Genomic DNA, 26832 nt, shown 5'->3' on the forward strand with positions numbered 1-26832 from the left:
TATATATTTTTTAAAATCAACAAATATACAATAAAATTATTTTTTCATATTTTTAGACTTCTCAACGAATTGCTGAAGATGAAAAAAAAATCCATTCTGGACACTTCCTACCTGGCACAAAGGCTCACTTGAATCTCATAGCCATTGAATAAATCATGTACATATTTACCACTTCTACTATTATACCATCTATATTTGTAGACTTATTATTTTTCCACATTTATTACTTTCTTTATATCATTTTTGTCTTGTACTATATATTCATGATATTATTTTAAATTCATCCATTAAATTTTCAACATTTTTAAATTTAGAGATCTCTGAAATATAGTACTCTTTCCAGCATTCTCTCATTTCAGTTTTATCCCAAATTACTCTTATTTTTAATTGCATTTACTTTGTTGGAGGCCTCTGGTCTAGCCCTCTTTATTATTTCTAAGATTATTTTTTGGATTCAACCAAATTGCTTTGCATTTTCTCTGCATTCATAACTGTCTTTCCTCTCTGATTATATTATTTCCAATTATTATTTTTTTTGCTCTACATTCATTATACAATATATTTCTCTCAACCTGTTTACAACAATCATTTTTTGTATATATTTTTCTTATCCACAGCCTTTCAGTACATTTAGATTTTCTTTCAGCTTAACTCCATACACTCTGGTCAAATTTTACAACATATTAATTTTTGTTCTGTTCAAGCATTCACATCCTTTTATTTACATCCACTTTTCAATAATTTTACTAGAGAAATCAATCTGTTTTCTTATATTGTTCATATAGGACTTGTACTTTCTCTTCCTGGATAATTCTACTTCCATTCTGTTTAATATCACTGTTTTGTTTTAATTCCATGTCCATTTTTCCCAAAATCCCTTCTTGACACCATCCCAAAATGGACTTTCCCACATTCCCAACATCTCCTTATTGTTATACCCTATATTAATTATCTCGATCTTTTATTATAAACAATAAAATCAATTGGGCTTTTGGGTTTATATTAATTCCTTTGCTATAGGAATATATGAATAAAATTATAAATTCACCAACTCTATGGATTCTTAGTTTCAGATATACCTACAAAGAAATTTAAATGACTTCAGTTCATTATTTCTGATATACATTTTTGATTTTCATTCTAAATCTATATTTATTTTCCTGCAAATTTCCATGGAGAAAGCCATAGAGATGACCTTGGAAAAAATATTAGAAACTGTTAACAAAAACAGTATATAAGTATGTTTTGAGCCCAGGATGAAAGGAAATAATTAGAAAGAGTTTTTCTCTTTTCTGATTCTCTGGGAAAATACCAAACCCATCTGAACATCTGGCTGACTGTGCGATGAACCATAATAATAATAATCCGGCTCCCACCATCTAGGAGAAATATGCAGCATACTAGCATACAATCAAAATTCAGATATTCAAACTATGCATTGGCTTGCTGCATTTTGAAAATATTCTTCCTCATGGACAATACGTTGCACAACATTGTCGCCTCAACCATACACATATGAACAAAACATAACCCTCTGAGATACAAAGTACTGACGTTTTTCTTTTTATATTTTTGCTAACAGAACTTTACCAATCAGAACCAATTAAGTGGGTTGCAATAAAATTCAATAGTTCCTCAATATAATATAGGGACAGGAAAAGGACTGAAGCTGCCTCTTCTGCTACCTCTTCTGTTGCTTCTAAATATCCTGGCCTGGGAGAGATCCTGTCAGTCAGTCATGCTATCTTCATTATATTTCTGTCTGACAGCATTCAGAATGAACTGTTTGCCTTTGGGTAGTGCAGGAGACTGGATTTTATCTGTCATGCATAAATGCTACTTATCTGCCCTGAACCCTGGGGATAGTACAAGCAGTAAATCAATAAATATGTAAATGAATATAATTGGATAGGGAAAGGGAAATAATACTCCAACAGAGAAGGAAATCAACAGCATGAGCTGACGTCTTAACACCAAAACCTGAGCTAATGTAAGAGCTTAGAACTAGATTAAGTTGAAAAATGGAGAAAGGCATTTTTAAATTCCTTGGCACCTACAAAAAAAATTGACTGGCATTTTTGTGCAATCAGAAAATCTGTGTCTTTGCACACTCTGATTAATTCTTCATATTCGGAGCACAGCCCCTTGAGACCTCTGGAGAAAATGGTTTAACTTGCCATCCCATTTAAGCTTCAACCACACTGTAGCAATTACAAAAAAGCTGCATTAGAAAGCCACTATATTTTTCACTATAATATTCCCCATCATGCAGAATTCTCATATGCATCATCTTAATGAGTTGTTGTTTGATAGCCTGTCAAAGGACAAAAGTATTGTGCAGCACAACAGAATGGGTCTTAATTCTTTGGAGGAAGAATGACATTAAAATCTTTTCTCTCTCATAAAGGTCGAGATCCTAAAAGTAAAATAGTAAATAAATAAAATGTTCACATTCTTTCTGGTACACATTTTCTTGCTATGCTAGTTTTTTCTATTTTAAAAAATGCTAAACAAAAAAAGTGGAAATAAGTCTTCTAACAAGCATTTATGCTACATGAATGCCTTTGGCTCTAATACTAACAAGAGTCTAAATACAAGACTTTTATATAATATTCAATATACTAAGCCACCAGTTATGTATAAATAATCATGGGCCTGATTTGTTAAGCATAAAATCTTAAGAGCAGGTTTTATTAAAAGATTGTTATTGGAATGGTAGATTGGAGTCAAAAAGATTCCTAAGAGAAATCAAGGCAAAAGACAAATTTGAAAGCGGAGACTTTTAAATTTGTCATTTAGTTTTCTTGCAGCTTTCTCCATCCTCCAAACCTAGTCCTTGAACTTCCTTAACATCATATTTAAGTGCCATGCATGTGACATTTAATAATTCCACTTTTAAGGACACCTACCATCCATTTTCCCTTCCATGATGGCCAGACTTCATCGTTCTTCATATAGGTTTTATAAACTACATCTATACAATTTTGGGATCTATAAACAAATTCCCTGTCTTCCTCCTAGTTATTTGTAATCTCACTTGTTGCATGAAAGTGATGGGTTTTTACCTACCACATGGCACTAAGAGACTTTCTGTATGTGGTGTGGTCGTCATAATTGTTCTGGTGAGACTCGTACAGAAATTTACTGTACATTTCCAATAATACAGACTCTTCCCTATCTCCAGAAGCATTAATTGGTTAACACTACATTTAAAGGTCATTATTTTTTGTATACCCACAAGTTGTCTATCCTAAATAAATAAATTCCTTTGCTTCCATTGACAAATCACATATGACCTCTTTTCCTTTAAACTATGCTCCTCCAGCTACTATTCAATACTGACCAAATTTCAGCAATTAAAAGCAATGCTTAGTTTCACCTTCCCATGTCAAGGCCATAGTAGAGTTATTGCTTACACTTCAATTACATCTTGAGCAACTGCTTTCCCAAGGCACTTAATTAATAACTTACCTCCTCCTACCTACAGTATATGCTGAGGAATTTCAACCTAATATTCTCCCAGGAATGAAAATAATATATATTTATGGAGGTAAAATACTTCAATAATAAAGTATGTAAATCTCAGAATTTTCTTATATGTATTTTTAAACAAAGCTAGCTAAACTCAAAATCAAATGAAATACTAGCCTAAAAAGATATTACACAACATGTAAGTTAAGCAAGGTCTAGTTCAGGGCTGTTAAACTTGCTAGCCACCGGCCAGTTGCATCATGCACTGGCCACTCCCTCGCCCGGGTTAGCGAAGGGGGAAAAAGTCTGGATAAGTCATGTGACACCACTGACAACTCAAGTTTGACGCCCCTGATCTAGTTGATACAAACTACAGCTCATCTGAGAAAATTAATTGTCTTTCACAAAATATCTAATCAGTCTGGATATGACTGTGTAACTCCCTCCTTTTATGAATTTTCATAATCTGAACTTGCAGTCTGGGGTTTTTTTTTAATGATAAAATGTAATGGAACAGTTCATATTTTTTCATGTGCTCAGATTCCAGTTTCCAGAATCCTTTGACACTTTGACTGATGGAGAAGCTATTATGAAGGAAATTTAAGAAATTCACATTTCCTTCTCCATGCCTTTTGATCCAAAATAAATAGGAAAGATGTCACACTGCCCTTGTATGAAAGGAATGTGGTTTTATTCTTTCAGAAATAAATTACTGTATGCTTTCATGTCTTCTTAATTAACTAAGTAAAGACTTTATTAATTTTACAGAATTAAGGATGCCAGATGCAGGAGCAGTGTGGAGCTCTCGCCTCAGGTAGCGGTAAATATTTTGATCCTAGGTAGCAGTAAATCCTAGGTAGCGGTAAATCCTCTCGATCCTAGGTAGCGGTAAATATTTCTGTCAGGGCACAATGAGAAAATATCTGCTGTGAGCTCTGCATAGGTATCAGAAAGAGGGTCTGGCCAGTCAACACTCAGCTCCATTCAGTCACCCTGACTCCACCCCAATGCAAGGAATTACAAGATTGTTAAAAGAAAAAAAAGATGTCAGACATATCCTCTAAATGTATATGAGCATTTTGATCACTAAACTGACTCATCCACCAATTTAGGTCTGAATTAATTATTGAAATTTACAAACCATTTCTTAGCTTGACTAATTTATTTCTTATTAAAACGTCTTCATTTGTTCAAATCTTATTCTGGATAGAAACACTGCATGCTTATTCATATTTCTCCTTAAGAGTAAAGGGTGTATGAATGTGCATTTTACATATGTCCACATGTACATTAAAAAGCAATTAAATGAACTTTCTCTAAATATTTTATTTTCTAGGTATTCTGAAAATGAAGAGCATGGTAATGGTTTGCAGGCTGGCTCAAATAAATACCACACACACACACACACACACACACACACACACACAAACTCTTTTTAGAGTATCATCATTTCAAATAGTTTATTGAAGTTAGCAAATATTTTTTTAGTCTCTAGGCCGTAATATTATTATACATTTCAGTTAGATGTTAGCGAAATTAAAATTGTAATTTATTTTTCATTCCAGTTCACAGACCTCTTGAACATTATTTGCAGACTTCTGCTCTAAAGGAAAGGGATCAGTGCAAAAATAGTAGTCACATCCAGGAAGACATATATGATTGACAACATCCCCCCACCAAACCCCTATAAAGTCAGGGAGCAATGAGATATTTGGCCAAGTATTAAAAAGCAAGTATAACATGAGAAGGCTTTAACATTGCAACTTAACAGCTCTCTGATTAATTTTGCTTTAATTAAGGATTTACAGACATAGCTGTATACATAATGAAGTTATCTACAGAACAGAAATATTCCTCACAGATCTTTAATATAAAGGTATTTGAATCTGTGAATAATCAAGGAAAAGGATTATTTTAAAGCTTGGCAGCCTTCTGGTTTCCCAAGAAAACCACATGACTATAGTGAATAGTATTTTCCTGATCTTTATCTGAACAAATAATAAATCCATACATGTGTTACAGAAGAAATAATGAAAATTATTCTCTCAACAGTTTCACAAAACAAATTATTGGCCTTGTTTTTTATTTCTTCCTTTTTATTTCAGACTTTGTAGCAATAGCTCAGAAATATTTCTGGTGAACAGTGTTAAATGAATGAATCAATCAATCAAATCTCCATTATGTTAATACTTGTATATTTCTGATCTGTCACACCAAAGAGCATCTAAGAGAAAGGCTTATTACCTAATTAAATTAACTGTATCACAAGTAAACTATGTTTTTGATGAACAGAACAGAATGTACTTCTAAGACTTTGCTAAGACTTTATTTCACAGCTATCCCTTCAGAGATTAAAGAATTTAATCTTACTAGCTTTCTGGATGTGTAGTGTATTGTTTCAGTCAAGAAAATGACTATGTCCTGACCTCATTTTTCCTATGGAGAAGAAGGTTAGCAATGATGCATTGATGTAACTAGATAGCAACTGTAATAAGAAAGAGTTATAAAGGCACAATTTTTCATTCATACCATCCACCACAGCTATATCAAAGTTGTTTTCGACGGATCGTTAAATACTGTAATTATGTTTTTATCCCACTTTAGGAAACAATGGCTTTGCAAGTTGTAGACTTTAAGTTTTATTAAACAGTATTTTCTGCCTTATCCTTATCACAGCAAGGCAACATATGACTGCATTATGGGTTGTAGTGATCTTATGATCTACTAGGAAGTAGGAGATGTACTGGTGTTGACCTCTTCCTTGGAGTTCTTTGCAAATTTGTGTAACAAATTTTGTTCCAAACTAATCAATAAAACTTTTAGTTTAGCAGGATATTAATTTTTTTTGGAAAACAAACATGGTGACCAAGTTAACATGTGAGTACTAGCATACCTGGATCAACCTAGATTTAAATAGAGAAGACTAATTTTAGGCCTTGGTGACATGTTTATTGGACTGCTAATCAAAACTGACTCCAGAAGGTTAAAACATAAACAGCAAGAAGACAGCAGTTTCCTCGGGTTAACAGATAGTTATCTGCCCAGAATGTCTGGATATCATAAGCTTTAAGAATATCTGGACAGATAATTGTTCATATTCAAGATGCTTAAGTCAAATCACAGGATCCCAAAAACTGAAATTGTGGGCGCTTTTGTACTACTATTTACAAAAAGTGCAAACAATGATATTCAATTAATGCCCTGTTCATGCCATCCATATCATATGCATTCACCTATTTATTTCCCTCTCAAAAATATGTGTTTTTTCATTCATTTAACCATGTCTAATTTTCAGAGACTTCCGGGTCAAGTCCCTGCAGTTTTCTTGGCAAGGTTTTTCAGAAGTGGTTTGCCACTGTCTTCTTTCTAGGGCTGAGAGGAAATGACTGGCCCAAGGTTACCCAATAGCTTTGCGCCTAAAGCAGGACCAAAACTCAGTCTTACACTGAACAGCTTTAATTTAATAATTCAGTGTTTGGTATCTCAGAAATTAAATATTCCTGCATGCTATGCATATGTATTTCTCAGATAATGTCTGAAGATTTCTTAGGATCAATATATCAGTCCACAAAAAATCAAAATGGGTGTAAGATCAGAGAGGCAATAGGCACCTTCTACTGGAAAATAAGGAACTTTTTCCACCCTTAAGCAGCTTATTCAATTTGGCATTAGCAAATCAAAATGTGGATGCTAAAATAAGGGTGCCAATTATACTGGACAACTCTGAAAGTCAACCTTTGCTAGCCACACACTTCAAAATTCCTAGTACAAATGTTCATAGAGATATGTGGGAAAACAAAACCCAATCTCAATATTTGGAGGCTGGTAACAGCTTTTCCAACTAACAACTATTATTAAAAACCTTTTAATAATTTATTAATCAGAAAAAGTACTACTTAAATTAATGGAAAAGTTTGGAGAAAGTTCAACTTTTCCATTTATCTTCCATCTCAAATATTCCTGATTTGGAAAGAATGTGACAAGAGTTTCTTTTCCATTTAAGGGAAGGTGAAATCATAAAGAATATAGAAAAGTGCTAATTGTATGGAAAGAAAATAGGATATCTTTAATTTAAGCACTCTGAAAATTAGTGACTGTTAAATTTCAAAAAATGAAGAAGGCAAGTATGATTGCAACAAGCATGTATATGTAAAATGCACTTCCATTTAAGGTGTACTAACCAGCTTTAGTTTCTGAGCAAAAATATACCTCAGGAAGTAGAAATTACTATGTAATTTGTAAAATGACCCTTAGTGATCCAACAAGTTGGGCTATAGATTGCTCTAGGCTTACATATCTCCCTGTCCTTGATGCTAGTTGACTGACACTACTAATCTAATGTTAAGTTTTGAATCCAAAATATAGAAGACAAGAACATTAAACTAAGTCATCAGATTCCTTGATCCTATTTAGTTATGATAATCAACAACTATAAATCAACTCTACCGAAGGATGGTTATGAGTGTTGTTGCTTGTGGCTGATGGCCAACCCAACAGTTACCTAAGTACAGCTTGTGTGCAGAAAAGCAGACAACTAGAAGACTTAACAAGCATTAACATTATCATCAAAACAGCAGCAGTTGCTAAGATACTCAAAGCATCCATTGTTCATTCTCTCTAATGTGTACAATGTATTTGCTGGGTCATTTGAGCTGCATGAGGTATAAAGCTCCTAGTGGAAATAATCAAATTCTCACTGTATCCTTTTAGAACACACAATAAAGTGCTAGCTTTTGAAAAAGAAGCCCTTGTGCAATCAGAAACAGCAATTTTCCATTACATCACAAGCAAAATTAGGAGACACCGACAGTGGTTAGGGACTACGCAAGAAACAGACAGGTAAGGAAACTCATAGCATGAATCTTCTATCTGGCATAAGCACTGATAAGCAAGCAGAAGACACTTTTTAAATTTTTCAGTGCTCTGTTGTTTTTTTCCAGAAAATTATCCCTCCCAAACTGTCCCTCAGAACCCAAGAGGCTCAATGTGACAGTTTCTGATTACATTGTGTGACATGTATTATTACAATTATATAAAGCTTATTTATTAAAGGGTTCCACACCCATTTTTCACGTTGAAAAGGGTTCCTTTAGTATCTCAATTTTGAAGATCTCCATACTGCAACTGGTTCTGAAGTTATGCTTGACAGTTGGGACTAGGATTGCCGTCAATTAGTGACATGCTCATAAAATGTGACACCATGTGATTGTATCACTTAGTGGCAGAAATCCAGGCAATCCTGGTTGTCATCATAACCCCAAGACATGCAGGTTGTTAAGCAAGACTCAACTAACATGTAACAATAGGAACAGCAAAGAAAATTTAAATTAACAGGTACAAAATCAATGGGACCAACAGTATGTTATATCACTGCTGAACACAGATAATTCATTAACTAAACATTGTTAGCTGGGATTTGTTTTGTTTTTGTTTTTCATATTTGGTGGCTCACAATTCTGGAAAATGATTTGCAACAGAATAAAAAAAATTCTAAAGGTTAATTCTCTTTCCAGCCTGTTATTTTCCTATTAATGATTATTAAATCTCAGATTTCCCCAAGGTATAACAAACTAGCTATGCATATGATTATACCTGCTTGGATATTCTGTGTTTCTCATTAAGGGATTACATTGTAGGAATATGCCTCAATTCAAAAATAATCTTGGGTTTGAAAAATAAATCTTAAAAAAATTCAATTCAACGTGAAGCTATGAAAATTCACTAAGTGATATGAGACAGTTATGATGGCATAAACTACCTGTAAAATATATCCGTCAATTTCTTTGGATGAAATAGGGCAAAAAGAGAGATGTGGAATGGAATGGGGTGTATTATATTATATAAATAAGCAAGCAGAAGAAAACATATGCTGGTCATTTCCCAAAACAATCATTATGTCTCTACTACTACTTTATATGGTGAAGAAACAGAATATTTATATAAAAGTTGGAAATAGAAATGTTTTAGTTAATTTGATCCCAAATTAGGATTAATTCTTCAGTTTCGGAGAAACAGACTGGCATTTATGAAAAAATAAATTTAAAAGTTGCCTTTTAATTCATCTACTTCTACCTGAGAGATAATTAAATGCTTAAAAAGAATGTGTAGAATTGCTTAAATGTTTTCTGATGAATAAGTATTTATTATTTTAGGTGTTTTGCAGTGTTAAACAGCTACAGATATTATACAGATAAAATGGGCCAATGTAAATTATTCTATATGCGACATAACAGATTAAAGAAATGGTGATAAACCTCCCTGAGCTACACAACTCAGTATTTACCTGAAGTCATTCCACTGAGTCCAAGTTGCTTATTTATTTGATGCTTAATTAAGATCTTCATAAACCATAGAAATGGCATGCAGAATTGGGGGGAGGGGTATTACTTACGAGTTAGGAAAATTTCAAAAACAGATACTGTACAAAATATCACGGCTTCAATAGGCAGCTCTCAACTATTTATATTTCTTTGAAAGGATTCTGTGGTACATGCACGCTTGTGCTATTATGTTAAGGGGAGGGAGAAGAATCAAATTCTTGAAGTCAAATTTAATAAACCAGGAAATCTGATCCAAATACCACATAATAAATTAGTTAGAAGCCACTAGGAAAAGAGCCAACATCCCCATCTCCCTTAGTAATACATTTTAGTTTACCAAGGCAATGATAGCAAAATCAGCTACAATTATGTTAAATATTTATTGCTAAATCCATTAATATTTTCCTTAAAGCACTATGGCACTGTATAACTTTCATAGGGAAGTGAAGCACGATGAATATATAGCTTAGAGCGCCCTCTACCTTTCACTGTGAAAACCTTTTTTGCCCCTATACATTTCATCTCTTAAAGCTTTTTAATCATATGTTTAGAAATTTTGCACGTGCCAGAAAGTGTTTCAAATCTTAAATCCCTGCTAGATTATTGATCACTGAATGCCAATCAATCTGGACAATTATTTCTGAATGTATTATGGTTACTCACAGGGCCATTTCAAACTTCTCAAGCCATTTCTTCTTCAAATCTTTGGTTTTGCAGTACAGTTCTAAGCCGTTTTGTCCTTGTGTGTGGATGAGGTAGAAGCCATAAGACCACTGTTTAAACAGGAAGAAAATTCAGGAATTAACTTTTAAGAACAGAGAGGCAACCACTTTGGGAAATGTCTGGAGGACATACATTTCAAATTTAGCAAAGTTCCGGGGAAATGTAATAACAATAATTGTAACAACATTCCAGAACACTTTTGAGCTTCCTGGAATCTTAATATATATTTTTAATCCCATTGCAAATATTAAACAGATAAACCAAAGCTGTAGAATGCACCACTGCACCATTCTGCATGTTTTAATGCTTCCCCATATTAAAAAGTTATGGGGGGAAGAATAGCAACGAATCAAGAAGATAAACATTTTTCCTTAATTCCCAGTTTCCTACACAGAGGCTACAGATAAATAAATTAGAAAAAGGGCTTATAGAAATTTTTAGTAGTTAAGTGTAATTAGGAATCTTACTATTTTAGAGCAGAACATGTCAAGGATCCAGGCCTATTTTATATTTTTACCTTTTTACTCTCTTTGTCAGTGGTAGGGTTATTGCTTATTTTGTATTCCTGAAGATCAATTATATCCTTCATTTCATAATTATCACCTCTCCGTTTGCATACTATTACAGCCAAGTCAAATAAAAAGATATGCCTGGGGGAGAAATGAAAGTATAAGAAGTTGTAAAGAATTTAAACCTGTGGTTAAAAATGCTGAGAAATATTTGAGTAGAGTTTATCTGAAGTAATTTTTAATACACATTACAATGTCAAATCTGACTGTTAAGTTGAAATTTTCTCTCAAATTTAAATATGTATTTTGAACAGCATTTTTAGATTTTTACTGCATAGTTCTATGCAGCATACTTACAAATTTCATTCTATTCTACAACACTTAAATCCCTATCAAGAGAGGGAGAAATGGACTGGACACTATTTTTTATTTAATTTCAATTTAATTAATTTTATTTAGATGCACATCTCCAAACAACTATTACAATGTAAAATAAAATAAAATACAACAATTGAAAACAAAGCCAACCAAATAAGTAAGAAAGCAGATAAAGTGTTTAACTGAAAGCACACTAACACTATCAGTTTCTATTGGCTGGGAAGATATCATGGGAAGCAGACAGTCCCCAAATGACCAGGTTCTATGCCATGTAAGGCTTTATAAGTCATGATCTTGAACATAGAAACAGAAGGGTAATCAGTGTACCTCAGACCTTGCGTTTATGTAGTGAGTCCAGGCTGATTCCTCACAAGCCCCCCTCCCAACAAGGATGAGTATTCTCCAACAAAAAGGTCTCTGGATTTAGTAATGGGTGCACCAGTTTACTTGACAGCAATGAAGCTGTGGAAGGCCTTCTAGGCCAAAGCTGCCATATGCTCACTGAGCAGGAGTTAAGACTCCAGGAACGCTCCCAGACTGCTTTCTACCCTTCAGGGGGGAAGCGAAACCCCACCCAAGATAAAAGTTGAAATGTCTGTAAAGTTCCAGGAGTCCCAACAATTACAGACACTCAGAGTCTTAGTAGGATTGGGATAAAGACAGTTCCACCTTATTCAGACCTACACGGTCTCCGAGCATTTTTATAGTCTTAGACATTTTTAATATTTCAAATACCACCCATACCACTGAGGTACCTCTCCCACCTGGCAACAACCACCCCAAGTCCCATCACGTTCATGCTGTGCCTCTCCAGCCATCTCAACACCCCCTCACTCTCTATCATCCTGCTTGCGAGCTGCCTGGGATTTGCAAACTTCTTGCCAGTTTTCCCACTGAATTGTGGCTATTGAAAGCCAGCAGGAAGTTGCAAGGAAGTGCTCACTTAAGAACCCAAAATCTTTGCTTAATAATGACAATGAGAATTGCAGTGGTGTTGGCCTTTATAACTGCATTGCTTAGAGATGGAAATTCCAGTCCCAACTGCCATCATAACTCAAGGACTACCCATATATAAGGTAGAATGTCTTTGCTTCCTTTATTTCTTGTTTGTTTATCATTTTATTTTTATGGATTTTTGAATTTAATGTGTATCTTGACACTTTGCTTATATTAAAAAATATTTTTAAAGCACTTAATTTGGAATGATCAATAGACACTGACAATAGACCAATGGGATTGTCTTTATCATCCAATCTATCTACCAGTGCACATTCCAAGATTATTTTTCTTAGCTGAAAAGAAATATAATGCTATGGCACATTTGCTTCCTTCTCATGGTCAGATCACTGAATTCATTGGCATTATAGTTATGCAACTAGTGAACTGCAGGTATTGTGCCATTTCAGAAGTATTGATCTGGGATCATTGCAAAATAATACATCCCAAAAACAAACTGAAACTCTTCTCACCTATCTTGTCTTGCTCGTTTGTCCAGAGTCGTTATCTTTATTTCACCATCGCCCTGTGGTCTTCCATAGAGTAAAAGGGATTGGTTCTGAAAGAAGTAAAAATTACATTAATCATTTAAAAGACATCCAACAATTTTATTGCAGGAAGATGCTGCGTTCAACATTCTGAAAAATGGTTGGATGTAAGGCAGATGGCAAATAAAAATGCAAAATTGGCAGCACGACCCAGAGCATCTCTGACCCACTCTACAAGGGGTATGCAAAACATTTCAATCGCAAAGTATTTACTTCAAGTAGTTCCAGTTCAACATTAGCCATCTGAAACATTTTAGTTCTCCATCTGTTCAGAACATTGCAATTGGATCTTTGTGGTGAAAAAGCAATTAGCTTGTTCTTAATTTTTCTAGCCTGCAGGGAGTGATCCTAAACCTACTGCTATTGACTTAGTTAGACATTGGGGTGACAATTGTGTGTTGAGAAACAGGCACATGACTCATAGATCCAAAATGCTTCTGCTGTTGCTAAAGAAGACTAAAGACCAGGGAGTCTGCTACAGCCAGTGCCTGTAATTCTAAATGCTATTGCCACACCTTCAGCTGGAAATTTGGAAATTGAACACGCTGTTTTTGAGTCAAGCTGCAAGCTGTCCTAGTTTAATAGGATTCTTCTTGGGTTTTGGTTTTAGCTCTTCAGACTTAACCTGGAGTAATGGGCACTAGTTACAGGGGAGAGAAATGAAAAACTCTTCCTTCCTTGCCATTTCATTTCCTCTCATTTTATGTACTTATTTTGAAATATTTACAGCCTGCATATTCTCCAGCCTGTAAAAGCAACATAACACAATAAAAATAAAATAAAATAACAAATGGAGTAATGAATGCAATAAAAACATAGTTGCCCTGCCAGAGAGGCAAAACATTTGTGGCTATTTATGGCTAAGACCCCCATATATTTATAAAAAGGGGGCGTGGGCAAGTCTCCAAAGGCACCAGCTTGGCTTCCAGGAGAACAATGAGAGCCAAGACGCCACAACAGAGAAGGGCTGGGCATATAATATCTCACTCAGCTATTCATTTTATTTATTTTTATTTTTATTTTTTATTTGTCAATTGCTTACAAGATAATAGGTATAAGTAAAAACATAAGTTATGAATACATGGATACATATAAGAAAAATAAAAAAAATAAAAGAAACAATAGGACAGGGACGGTAGGCACATTAGTGCGCTTATGCACGCTCCCTACAAGACCTCTTAGGAAAGGGGTGAGGTCAATAGTAGACAGTCTAAGGTTAAAGTTTTTGGGGTTTGGGGAAAAAAACCACAGAGTCAGGTAGAGTGTTCCAGATATTGACCACTCTGTTGCTGAAGTCGTATTTCATGCGATCAAGTTTGGTGCGATTAACATTGAGTTTGTATCTATTGTATGCTCTTGTGTTGTTATGGTTGAAGCTGAAGTATTCGTTGACAGGTAGGACATTGCAATGTATGATTTTATATACTATACTTAGATCGGACCGAAGGCGGCATAGTTCTAGGTTTTCTAGGTCTAAAATTTCGAGTCTGGTGGCATAAGGTATTCTGCAACAAGTAGAGGAGTGGAGAATTCTGCTTGTGAAATATTTCTGGACTTTCTCAACTGTGTTAATATCAGATACGTAATGTGGGTTCCAGGCTGATGAGCTGTATTCGAGTATTGGTCTAGCAAATGTTTTGTATGCTCTAGTTAGTAGTGTAATATTGCCAGAGAAAAAGCTACATAGGATTAGGTTAATAACTCTTAATGCCTTTTTGGCTATGTAGTTACAGTGGGCTCTAGCACTTAGGTCATTTGAGATGAGTACTCCAAGATCCTTGACAGAGTTTGGATCATCAACAAGGTCTTGACTATTCAGCCTGTATTTTATTTTCTGATTTTTTTTTCTATGTGTATTCTGTACTTAATACACTTTAATGTGTAATGCATCCTGGAAGAAATCCTCCTTCAACAATCAGGCCTTGTATACAGAGCCAGTGACATTCTTCTAGGAATTGCATTTTCCAGTTAACAAGCCAGGCCACCGCTCTTTTGCATTAGCTATAACTTCTGAGATATCTTCTAGGGCAGGGGTCGCCAACTTTTTGGACCTCAGGGACCACCAAACTCATAATTTTAGATCCCAGGGATCACTAAACTGGTTCTGTGGGTGTAGCTTAATTTGTGGGTGTGGCTTGGTGGTCATGTGACTGTCTGGGCATGGCTTGTATGTAAATATTATAAATATTTATATAAATATTGCATTTTTTTTATTAGAAAAGAGCAACTTTTACCCAAAATCAGACAAAGCAGGCAGGCAGATTGAGTTGCTCACAGAATCACAGATTCATTCAGAAATCTATCTATCTGCCATTGACTAGCTCAGTCTGTCACATAAAATTTGCTTGCAAGCAAACTCACAAAATTAGCTTAGGACACACCATGCATGTAAATATTGAATTTTTTATTTTTTTAAAAAGAGCAACTTTTACCCAAAATCAGGCAAAGCAGGTAGATTGAGTTGCTCACAGAATCATTCAGTGATCTATCTACCATCGGCTAGCTTAGTCTCTCAAATTTGCTTGCCATGAATCTACACTGAATTTGCTTGCAAGCAAACCTTCAGTCCTAAGGGAGGTTTAGCTGTACTTAAAAGCAGAGCCAAAGATCTTAAGACTAGCTAGAAAGCAAGAAATCCAACCATTTCCTGCTTTCTAGCTAATCTAAATCTCCCGGCACAGCAGAACAGATGATGGTTGGAAAAAGGAAAAATAGAAATTTAGCAGGCAAGTTTACCAGGTAAGGAGTGAGTGGCCGGGGAGGGTTCCCATGGGCCATGTGGGTGGCGCAGCCTTGTGTTTCTGCACAGCCTGGATTAATTGCTTTGGGAGGGTGCTCTGGGGGTGAGATTTCTCTGTGGCCCACCAAAATTTTCTCAGGGCCCACCAGTGAGCCATAGCCCACCGGTTGGTGACCGCTGTTCTAGGGCAATGTTTCTTGGCAGCGTAAACAGTTCTGGGTAGTTGAAGTCCACACATCTTCAAATTGCCAAGGTTGAGAAACACTGTTCTCGGGCTTGTGTGTGTCCTATTTTTTTATTAGTTTATAGTATTAAATACAAAAATACAAAAGCAAATAATAGGACACAGAAGGGAGGCGAAGGAGAAGAGAGAAATGTGGAAGAGAGAGAGAAAAGAAAAAAAGAGGAGGTTGATTTCCGACTCCTCTGTTGCAGTGGAATAAGGCATTAATATCAAACCTCAACTTTTTACTTTTCTATAATAGTAGTGTATGCCCTCTTGCCCTAAGAATAGACGTAGCCCTGGATTTTTATCACTATAAGTCATAGAATCTGATTGGCCAATCACTTTCTTTTTTAACTGATTCATTGCTATGTTGGAATTTGCATGGGAAAGCAGTTTTTGTAACTTTCCTTCATTAACAAACGTTGCTCTTGTGGGTGAACATGTGAATACTGCAAGTACAATGTTGGTTTGGGTAGCTTTGTTGAGCTTTTTCAGGATACTCTTAAGCATACTTCTAGGCCTTCTTGATAGCCCAGAATACTTTTTTTTTTGCCAAGACTGACATCACCCAAGATGGCTTGATAAGCTTCTGCTGTCCCTTTCTTTCTCTTTCTTATTTTAAAAGGGTCCTACCTAACTTTTCCTAACTCATCTCTGCCTGACTGCGTGCTTCAGAGCTTTTCAGAATGCATTTAAATGCCATGAAGTCAGTTGAAGCAGTACTACATTCTTATAATTACCAGCAAGCTCTTGTAATATTCATGTAAGAGTTCTTAGAAGCAACAGGTGGCAGCATTTAAAAATATGTTTACAAGTGATTTAAGAACAAAACAAGTCTGATAGGAATGGGGATCCAGTCAATAAATTGAATTGTCTCTGCTGCTTTTAGCTGGCTGACATCTGATGACTAACTACTAAAATCTGGCCAAGGAAAATTGACTAGAAAGTTTATCTCATTCAGGGTAATGTGTTCGCTAAATATTCCCAAGAGTTTACTTGAAGAAATTGAAAAGACTACTGCTTTTTCTACTGAGAAACCTAGACAGCTTTTCATGTAACAGATTCTGTGATTATGTTAACTATCAACTATTAAGCAACAGATTCTCATCCTCAAAACTATGTTTTCCTTAAAAAAAAAATTTTTTTTTAATTCTATGACAGCATTTTTAAATATTGCCAGACTTTCTAAGGGTTGTCTAGCAGTATCTAGAATGGACAGTCATCCCACCTTTTTTGCGACTCCAGGGGATAAAATACGACAGCAAGGGGCTTGTTTCACTTTCCCTATGATTTTTATAGTCACAACCCTCAACCCATTTCAGCTTTTGTCTTATCAAATGCAGCAGACCCCATATGCTTCGTGGCATTGTTTTATCGTGAGCTGGAATCAAAATACATGCACATTCTTACACCCTTCCCCAAAAGAACTAGCATGATTGTCTATGCTCAGTTTCTCATCCCACCACTTCTGCCCAACACTGCCTCACATTTCTTCATGTAAGAAAAATTAGTAGAATTGTCAGAGATCTAACCTTTCTTTAGCCTGAGACAAAAAAAAAGAGCTGTAAGGAATAAGTCATTCTTCACACACTTGATGCTCTCCAGGTTTTATGCTACAGAACTAAAAAAGCAACTGAAGAATAATCTGAGTTTAGTTTTTATGCCAGGGATCAATCTCTGCCTTAAGGAGTTGTGCCTTAAAAGAGTTCTGTATTGTGTGGTTTAGTACCTGCAATAACATAGCTTTCGATTGCTATAATTGTCTTAATCTTTTCATAGGACTATTTTTACAAAACATTCTTACATGATAAACTCTGGATAATAAATCAAACAACATACTTTACCCTTGGTTTGTGAACTAGGTGAAAATTGAAGAGTTCTAAATCATACTAAACTAAAACCAAGAAAATCACATGAACGCACACCCTAAAGTTTGCAAATTCAAACACTCTTAATATTTTAAATCCATTACAGATTCTTATCTCTTTTTTTCCTTTCTTGAGTCAAAGCTTTGTGCCTGAGAGTTCCTGTTTCTATTCAAACTCTCTTGATAGCCCTTGCTGTGGTTCGCCGGCAGCCAGTGCAAATGGCAGCGGAATCGGACAGTGGGGAAGAACAGGGATCAGTCCAGAAGTCTGGAGAGGACTCGGACGAGGGTCCTGCATCCGATGCAGAGATGGGGCCAGGACCATCTGGGAGTGGGGTGCTGCCTCCGGAGCCTCCGGAGCCTGGCAGCAGCAAGGCAGAGGACCCAGGGGAGCCTGTTCCCTGTGTGTGTGTGTGCAGAGCTGCTAGAAGGCAACGGCAGCTGAAACAAAAGGAGCAATTTGGGAGTAAGGCTGTGAGGTGATTGCCCTTCCCATCAGGTATAAAGGACTGGCAAAGATGACGACACCTTTGCAGGAAGCAAAGTCGTTCGTTCGGTTCAGATTCATTATTGAAGCTCTTTGAACTTCGATTGGTTTTTTTTCTAGTTCATTTGATACTTCTGTTATTGGCAGCACTTCACAGAAAGGAAAGGTGGGTGCTTATCTCGAGGGACTGTTTGAGATTAATTCTGGCTGGGAATGAAAACAATTGCAATAAAATAAGTCTTGTTTTTAAAATAAGCATGTGCATAGTTACGATCTAGAACAGCCCTTTTCTGGCTCTCAGTATTCCAGTTGGAATATTCAAACCTTTTTGAGAAAATATATATATTGACTCTGAACATGCTTGCACACAGACTTTAATCATAACTCTGCCAGAATTCTCACTGCTTATAGGTCTATCAATGAAAAATATACAAAGGGAAAAAGACACCTAAAAAGTAAGAAACCAACATCTTATAAAGTCCTACCAAATTTTCTATTGATGATTGAAATTGCTTAATTTCACGGAGGGTTTCATTATCTCGCTTCACTTCATTTACATATTGTGCCAAGTCCTAAAACACAGAAAAGAAAAAGAAATTTGATGTGGAATAAAGATTGATTAAGTTGATTAAGGGCTGAAAGCCACTCATGTCCAATTTTCAACATTATAGTTATGATTTTTTTAAAAAAAGCCATTTATTTATATATGAACCTTCCCCTAATATACACATTTTTGCATAGAGTAAATACATCATCGCATTTTTAAAAAATGCAATCTAAAGATAAGTGTATTCTAATTTTCAGTTTAATTCAGGGAGTGTGACTTAGGTCAGATTGATTAAACAGCTGGACTAATTCTAGTCCCCCTACTGTTATTGAAGCAACTATACATTAAATGGCAGCATGAACTTATTGGAAAAACTATGTTACACACTACCTATTATCAACTTCTCATCCTTGGGAAGGAGAAATTGGGTCACAAAGGCTGACCCAAGTCCTGAAATCTTTTAACACCATTGTAAAAGATACAGTTTCTGCTCAATGTTCACCAAATTCTGCACTGAAAAAACTAGTTGAAAACATGAAATAGAATGTGCAATGTGCCAAAGTATAGTCTGTATGCATGTGATGTGCAGCAACATTATAGAACCTTTTCTATTTGAAAGCCAGAGTTTTCTGTTCGAAAACTATTGGCTTTTCTATTTGAAAGCCAATTGTTTGACAAACAATCAAATAATAAATTAAACATGGGCCCTTGGATTGTGAAATGAGCTTGTTTGCTTTCATTTATAAGCATGTTATGCCAGCTTTCCACAAGATAGCAACCAAGCAAGTTTCAAAATATTTAATTGTTAATTTCTTTCTAGAAAAGACTTTTTTCATTTTATATTAGAGAGGTTATAGTCAATCAATCACACTTACCTTCATTGCATCAAGGGCCAACTTTAGATTTGCCTTCTCAGTTATGTCATTAGTGTGCTTTACCAGCTCCTATATTACAGAATGCCAGTTATTGTCAACCCATTATAATGGAGAGAAACTCAGAAAATTATGGATGTGCTATAATCAATGTAGCTCAATCTAAAGCACCAATTATACTGCCATTACTCAAAGTTATTCTAAAGATGTGTTGTTGTTTTTCTCAGCTCACCAATAAATCTAGAGATTTTAAAACAGACTTTTAGCCAACGTTACATTTAGGTTTTACTTTTCGGTTTCAGCTTTTCTGTGTAGCACAACAAATATTTCAGGATATTGGTTAAATGCCCCCAGATTAACATGATCAAATTGTTTCTAATTCATCTTTTATTTAGATGCACATACCCTTTTCTCTGTAAGGAACATAATCTCAATCCGCAACCCCAATTTTAAAAAATGTATAAGTTTTGTATTTACACTAATCCACACTTAAAGCTCAATAGAGATGTGTGGATTGTGACTAGTAAATATGAAATATTCTATAATACTATAAGCAGGCATGATATTCCCCTCTGAAAAAAAAATCGGGGCCGGCCAAAAGAGACCCCCCCACCGCGCGCCAAGAAATCGCTGCCCAGCTCCCTTTTCCTGCCGCTCAGCGGCCTCCGCTCGCACCGCCCGCCTGCCCGGGCTCCGCTCGCACCGCCCGCCTGCCCGGGCTCCGCTCAGGTATCCGGCTGGGGCTGTCAGGAGTTGCTACCGCCGGCGCGGCTCCGCACGGCTCCAGTCCCACGTTGTCTCGGGAAGGGAAAGGCAAAACCAGGAGCCACTGCTGCCGTTGCAAAGCGCCGCCGCGGCTCTTCCTTTTTGCCTTTCCCTTCCTGAGGCAACGCGGGACTGGAGCCACGCAGAGCCGCGCCAGCGGTAGCAACTCCTGACTCGGGGCCTCCGAGGGGAGGGGAAGGAGGAGAAGAAGTGGGGAAAGGGGGGGCATTCCCCAAAAAATTGGAATTCCGATTTTAATCAGAAGAATATCATGTCTGTATAAGCTTTCAATGATGTACTGGAATATATTAGTCATATTAACATTCAAATTTATTATTTATCTGCTTATGTTTCAGTATCTGCCCCTTATTTTCTTCTTTGTGTTACTTGTTCTATATATTCTTTCACAATTTATAAAACAGATTTTTTTAAAAAAAAGTAGCAATGTTTCTGAAAGTTTTACCAACTGGGAAAATTAGCAGCATGATACTGACTTTTATTCAAACGAACGTTTTAAAATAAAAGTTATTCCTGTTAAAATCATACTAGAACTTTCTGCAAAGGGTAATGTATCAATGACAAATGCAGTTAAAATGCATAAAACCCATGGAACCTTGATATATTGCATGTAACAAGGCATTACAGAAACAAAATACTGCTTCTTGCATAGACAGAAGCTCTTTTTTAAATGACACTTTGTAAGTATGAGCAATGCAGACAATCTAATACAATAGTGTAGCTCTCTACAGCTGTACTAATGTGTCCCCCAGCAAAGCTATCAAATGATATTTAGAAGATTCTCGAGTTCCATTACAGTACTAACTGCACAGGAGCCAGCGCTCTGGGAGTTGTAATGGGAAACATTCTAAATAAAAACGGCATTATTATAATCCAGCACAGAACAGAAGTAACCTAGAAGCGATTGCTTCCTGTTCAACCTTAATTATGTACAGCAAAAAAAAAACACCATTTTGTCTACTATCTAAGATTAGTATATGATATTGATTTATACTATTTAAAAAAAAAAGACAGGTAGACAGACAAGACAACTACTCAGCTATTGTGAAATCAACTGAATTCCAATAGGATTGGGCTGGTGGAGAACCTTTCTAGACAAAGGATCTTTCTCTTCTTGTATACTGTAGGCCCTCACATTTACCGTACTATGAGAATCCACAATCTCTCTAAATTGATTTAGACACTATACTCTTCATAGCTGATCCCTAGGGCAACTTTTGCAACACCTACCAGGTGGACAGCTGTACAATTTAATACAACTCTCCACATGGATCAGAGCCATTATGGGTTTGTTATGCTCTTGCTGATGATATATTATACTGATACATACCTTGGCTGACAAAAAAAAAACCCAACAATTTAATAGAACTGACCTGCTCACTGCATCATATCATATCAGGTTCTTCAACCTTACAGATGTTGCATTACAATTCCCAACTGGAATGCACCAGTGTGGATTAGACATTACTAAACAATACAGTGGCTGAGACTAGACATCAGCAAGCTACAGTAGCACCAGTTCTGAGTGGTAGCTTTGCTTTAAGTGGGATAACAAGCTGTTGCTGTTGTTGAGAATTGTGAGTTCCTCCCCAAAGAAAGTGAGTGCAATGTTTCTAAAAGAGCTCCATCCCCCCAAAAAAGCTTAAAATTGACAGGGTGTTTTAAAATGACCTTTTAACCTTTTATTTAAAATAAAAGACCAAAAGACCAGGTTAGTGATAGACACTTGTGAAGAATCTATCACTTGGTTGCTAAGAGTTGACACCCACTTGATGGCATATAACTAATAATCAATCAGTCTGTGTCCGGTGACACCTTGCAGCTGAAATTCTTAAAAGTGCATTCTCAATAGTGCAAATTCACAGTAAAACAGCAAGTGTTCTAAATAGTTGCATAGAGATAGAACTAGCAAGATACAATCTCAATCTATAGAAAAAGGAAATACCTGAAGTAGCAGGTGATACTTCAAAACTCGTTGCATTGGAACTACAAGGAGATCCCGCAGAGTAAACTTCCCATTATTAGCTCTTTTGGAACATTCCTAATGAAAGAATAACCAAAAATTGAACAAATAAAATGTCTCAGGGTGACTCTGGCACATAATCAAAATAGCAATGTTATTTTTTCGTAAGATAAGAGATGTATTTCTCAAACTGCACCAACTATTCAATTATATTGAATTTTTATTAAGCTTGAATACTGGGATTCTTAGATTTAGTCTTCTTTCTCACCCAGCCCCACTGTTTTGTAATTCAAAGATCAAGCACAGTTCAAAAATGATTCAGGAGGTCTGGGTTAGGAGAAATCATTGGGTTATGATCTGGTCAGGACTATCAGAAGCAAGTGAAGATGACTAAAATTTTAATTTCAGTCTCTCCCCTTTCAAATTTTCAAACTCATTTATAGGGATTTAAGAAATAATAATAATTTCCACATCCAATTGTAATTTATAAATATAAATATTTAATTTCTTTCTCCCATCCTATAGATAGTGGTGCTGCCCTATATTAAGATTGCCCACATTTCCTCTGCAATAGGAACAGACCAAGGACTGCTCTTGTTTTATTTGCCTTATTGAAACAATAACAACAATACAGCTATCAACCCCAAAAGTATGTAAGTGTTTAAATAAAGTCATAAGGTTTACACAGATGGTACTACAGTATAAACTCTGATGATGCTATAAAAAATTTTGGCTGGCAATCCAATTCAGGAATATTTGACTAGATTACTCAGGAGTTCTTTTCTGTTGGGGTACAATATCAAGGGATGACATCCAAAAAGTAAGTGGAGCCAGGACAGAACAGTAAATGGAGCCAGGATAAAGTTAATTTAATGTCCATATAAATATAATTAAATTTAAACTTGATTAAGTAGTCAACATGATTACTCCCCATGTATTTAATAAGTTTCCTCTATTAGAATTGTAGTTCAGCAACAACTTTCAGAACCACTCTGGAGGGCTCAAGTAGCCCTGTGTGGATACCCTTAGTAATTAAACCTTGCAAGAGAACTCTATGATTTATTGCAAGAGAGCTCTAAGATTTATCGCTGTAAATAAATTCACAGGCAATTTTAACCCTTGGTCTGCACGTTAAGGAGAATGAGGTGGCATTGCAAGTGTAGTAGAAAAGAACATACTTCTTCAGTACAGAATTGTGGGCTATTGTCCCTCAAATCTGCCTTGCAAAGTGCTCTTTCCTATGACAAAGAATGAACTGCACTCGGCCCTTCAACCCAATCCCCTTCAGTGGTCACACATGTTATCTATAGGGGAGGGGCTTCAGACTCCATTTGCATTTGGAAATTGTTCCATCCATTCCATCTCAGCTTTAACCATCTCACCACCTCAACCACCATAGTCTGCATAATATTTACACAGATCATAATTTCCAATTTCATTGTAAAAATAAAATTAGCAGACATAGATTGGAATACCTATTTGGTAGGCAATACATAAAACTGACTAATAGTAGATCCCACCTTTTCCCCCTACACATCGTGCTCCCTCCCCTTCCATCTTTTAATCATAATTTTGTATTCTTATTGTTGATAAAGAGACAGGGACAGGCAGGGGTGGGTTGCTATGGGTTCGCCTGGGTTCGGGAGAATCCATAGCTAATGTTATGGCCAGTTCAGAGAACCACCAAATTCCACCCCTGGATAGCCCCTCCCATCCCTCCCCTCCCAGGAGTCTCCATGTGGCCCGTTTTGGATGCGAGGTAAGTGCAGAGGCTTGGGGAGGTGGAAAACCAGGCCTCCCAGAGGCTCGGAAGGCTGGAAATGGGGCCATTTTGGCCTCTGGAGTCCAGGGGAGCCATTTTCACCCTCCCAGAGGCTCGAGGAAAGACTCTGGAGCCTGGGGAAGGTGAAAACGCCCCCCCCACCATGGTGCAGGAGGCTGACTAGGCCATGCCCACCATGACCATGCCCACCCAGCAACTAGGCAGAAAAATGGTTGCTGACATTTTTGAAGCCCATCTCTGGAGATAGGGATAGGGATAGGGAAGGAAAGGAGAGAGAGAGAGAGAGAGATTGTCACAGATATAAATATGTGGTTTTAAAGCTTTTAACATTGTAAACTGTCCAAAATTATGATAGATAGATAGATAGATAGATAGATAGATAGATAGATAGATAGATAGATAGATAGATAGATAGATAGATAGATAGATAGATAGATAGATGATGGATGGTAGTTTTATTGTAAGAGTTGATTCAAATCAAAGTGTTTCTATTTGTAAATAAACCAATAAAATGTCCCAGCACCTCCAATTTCAGCTTAACATCTTCCTTTGTCTTGGAAATAATATCTAAACAGGAAATAGCCGTCTCTACTTGACTGCAATACTGCCCATAAATCACCAATCTAGAACAATACAAAGAGAGAGAGAGATACATCAATTCATAGGTGTATTATTAATATTCATTTATTACATTCAACAAGTTTATTTTAACTTTTTCCCTAACTACAGTTTACAGATAGTCCTTGACTTACAACTACAGAGGGAACCAGAATTTCCATTGCTAAACAAGTTAATTGTTAAGTGAGTCATCATGGCTGATTTTACAACCTTTTTGCCATGGTTGTTAAGCACTGCATCTCTGTGAATCATGTCATTAGGCAAATCTGGTTTCCGCCACTGACTTTGCTTGTCAGCGGTTGACCTGGGAGGTCGCAAATGGTGATCACGTGACCCTGGGATGCTGCAACCATAAGAAATGCATGCCGGTTGCCATGTGCATGAATTTTGATCATGTGACTGTGGGGAATGCTGCAATAGTCATAAGTGCAAGGACCAGTTGTCAGTTTTTTATTGCTACTGTAACTGTGAATCTTTTTAAAATAAACAGTTGTAAGCAGAAGCTACCTGTAAATTTTTAAGTGCATGTGGTTCCTTCTCAGCAACTATTATAATCAAAATGATATTTAAAAATCTCAGTCTCAAAAGTAAATGTTATGACTTTAATCTGGCTGAAAATACAACTATAGACCTTTTACAAAATAATGTTAGTATTTATTATTAAGGTAGTCTTCAATCAAGATTGTACCAGTCATTAAGCCCAGCTGCTCACCTTGCTTAATGACCACAATCCCTACTCCCCCTGTTGTGATCAACCATGTGAGTCACTAAGCAGAGCATGAGTTGCCTCAGGGGCTGGGGCAGGCCTTAAGAGGTCTGATGTAGGCCCAGGCCTGCACTGCACGTCCCCCGGACCAAGCTTTGAGCAAGATAGGTGGGTGGAGGCTGCTGCAACATCTTTTAGTTATAAGGGCAGGAGAATTGCCAAGCATCTGAATTTTGTTCACATGAGAGCAGAGGTGCTGCACTGGCTGTAACTTTGGGTACAAGTCATATGTTCCCTTCCTTCAGTGCCGTTGTAATTTCAAACAGTTGAGTAAACAGTCATAAATCAAGGACTGCTTGTAACACAACCCTCAGAAAGCTCAATGCAGAAGGGAAGGAATCACATAATTTGAATTAGTGATTGCATCAATTGTGTCCTGGCTATAGAAAGTTTAAATTGTCCCATGTATTCCCCATCCCGAAATAATAACATGAAGGAATGGATATAATGAAGTTTCTGTGGCCAATCCCAACCTTAACTCTCTTCCGGTACTTCTAGAAATACACATAAATACACACACATATATAATACACACACAAACACACACACACACACACACACACACACACACACATAAAGTAAGGTTAATATCCAAGAAAACCATTACAAAATATACAAAAGGAAAAAGGGGTGGATATAATGTATTCTACATAATAACTTTCTATGAAATTTAATTGAGTTTTTAATGCACTGAAATCATGTATTATAGATTAATACTAAATATGAAAACTGTTCATATTTGAACACAAAACTTTTACTTAAACTACATTAAATACAGTTAGGAACTTATCATGAATAAATTAATACCAACAGCTCAAGTTCACATTTTGAAATATACATTTTATATGTATAAAGGACTATTACCTTTCCTTGTAGCTAATAAATATTTTATACAAGTTCTGGTCACTTTTGCTTACAATGGATTCATAAATATCTTGTGTTAAAGTTCTGTGGATTTTCACCAAATCCTGAAACAAAAATATAAACATTTTATAAGTATCTTCAGTGCTATCATATCAGCTTTTCATTATAAAGTTATTATTTTCATACAATGAAATACAGTGATTAGATTATTTAACACTAGAAACTAAAAAGTACTATCATTGTGGTTATTAAAATGAATATTTATTTACCTTAAACTTACTAGTATGTATTTGTTATATAACTCTTAAGAAATTATAAATTTAAAAGAACACTGATTTCACAATCGCAGTTTTAAGTCAACTGGGCACATT

At 36.1% G+C, this 26832-nt stretch overlaps 1 protein-coding gene across 4 annotated transcripts in view; it reads right to left on the reverse strand.

The window, feature by feature from the left end:
• VAV3 (vav guanine nucleotide exchange factor 3) overlaps positions 1-26832 on the reverse strand; it is a 197520-nt gene that overhangs the window by 72947 nt on the left and 97741 nt on the right. For all 4 annotated transcript variants that reach the window (XM_087960761.1, XM_087960759.1, XM_087960758.1 and 1 more), the window contains exons 8-15: positions 26462-26565; positions 24737-24836; positions 22413-22508; positions 19688-19756; positions 18751-18837; positions 12871-12956; positions 11032-11164; positions 10455-10564 (exon numbers count right to left, since the gene is read on the reverse strand). In XM_087960761.1, the coding sequence (XP_087816887.1) occupies positions 10455-10564; positions 11032-11164; positions 12871-12956; positions 18751-18837; positions 19688-19756; positions 22413-22508; positions 24737-24836; positions 26462-26565 (785 nt within the window). The remainder of the gene's footprint in view (positions 1-10454; positions 10565-11031; positions 11165-12870; positions 12957-18750; positions 18838-19687; positions 19757-22412; positions 22509-24736; positions 24837-26461; positions 26566-26832) is intronic.

Source organism: Notechis scutatus, chromosome 3 (assembly GCF_049901735.1).
Source record: "Notechis scutatus isolate UNSWTSFEM ecotype Mainland chromosome 3, rNotScu1.2, whole genome shotgun sequence".
Taxonomy (NCBI): domain Eukaryota; kingdom Metazoa; phylum Chordata; class Lepidosauria; order Squamata; family Elapidae; genus Notechis; species Notechis scutatus.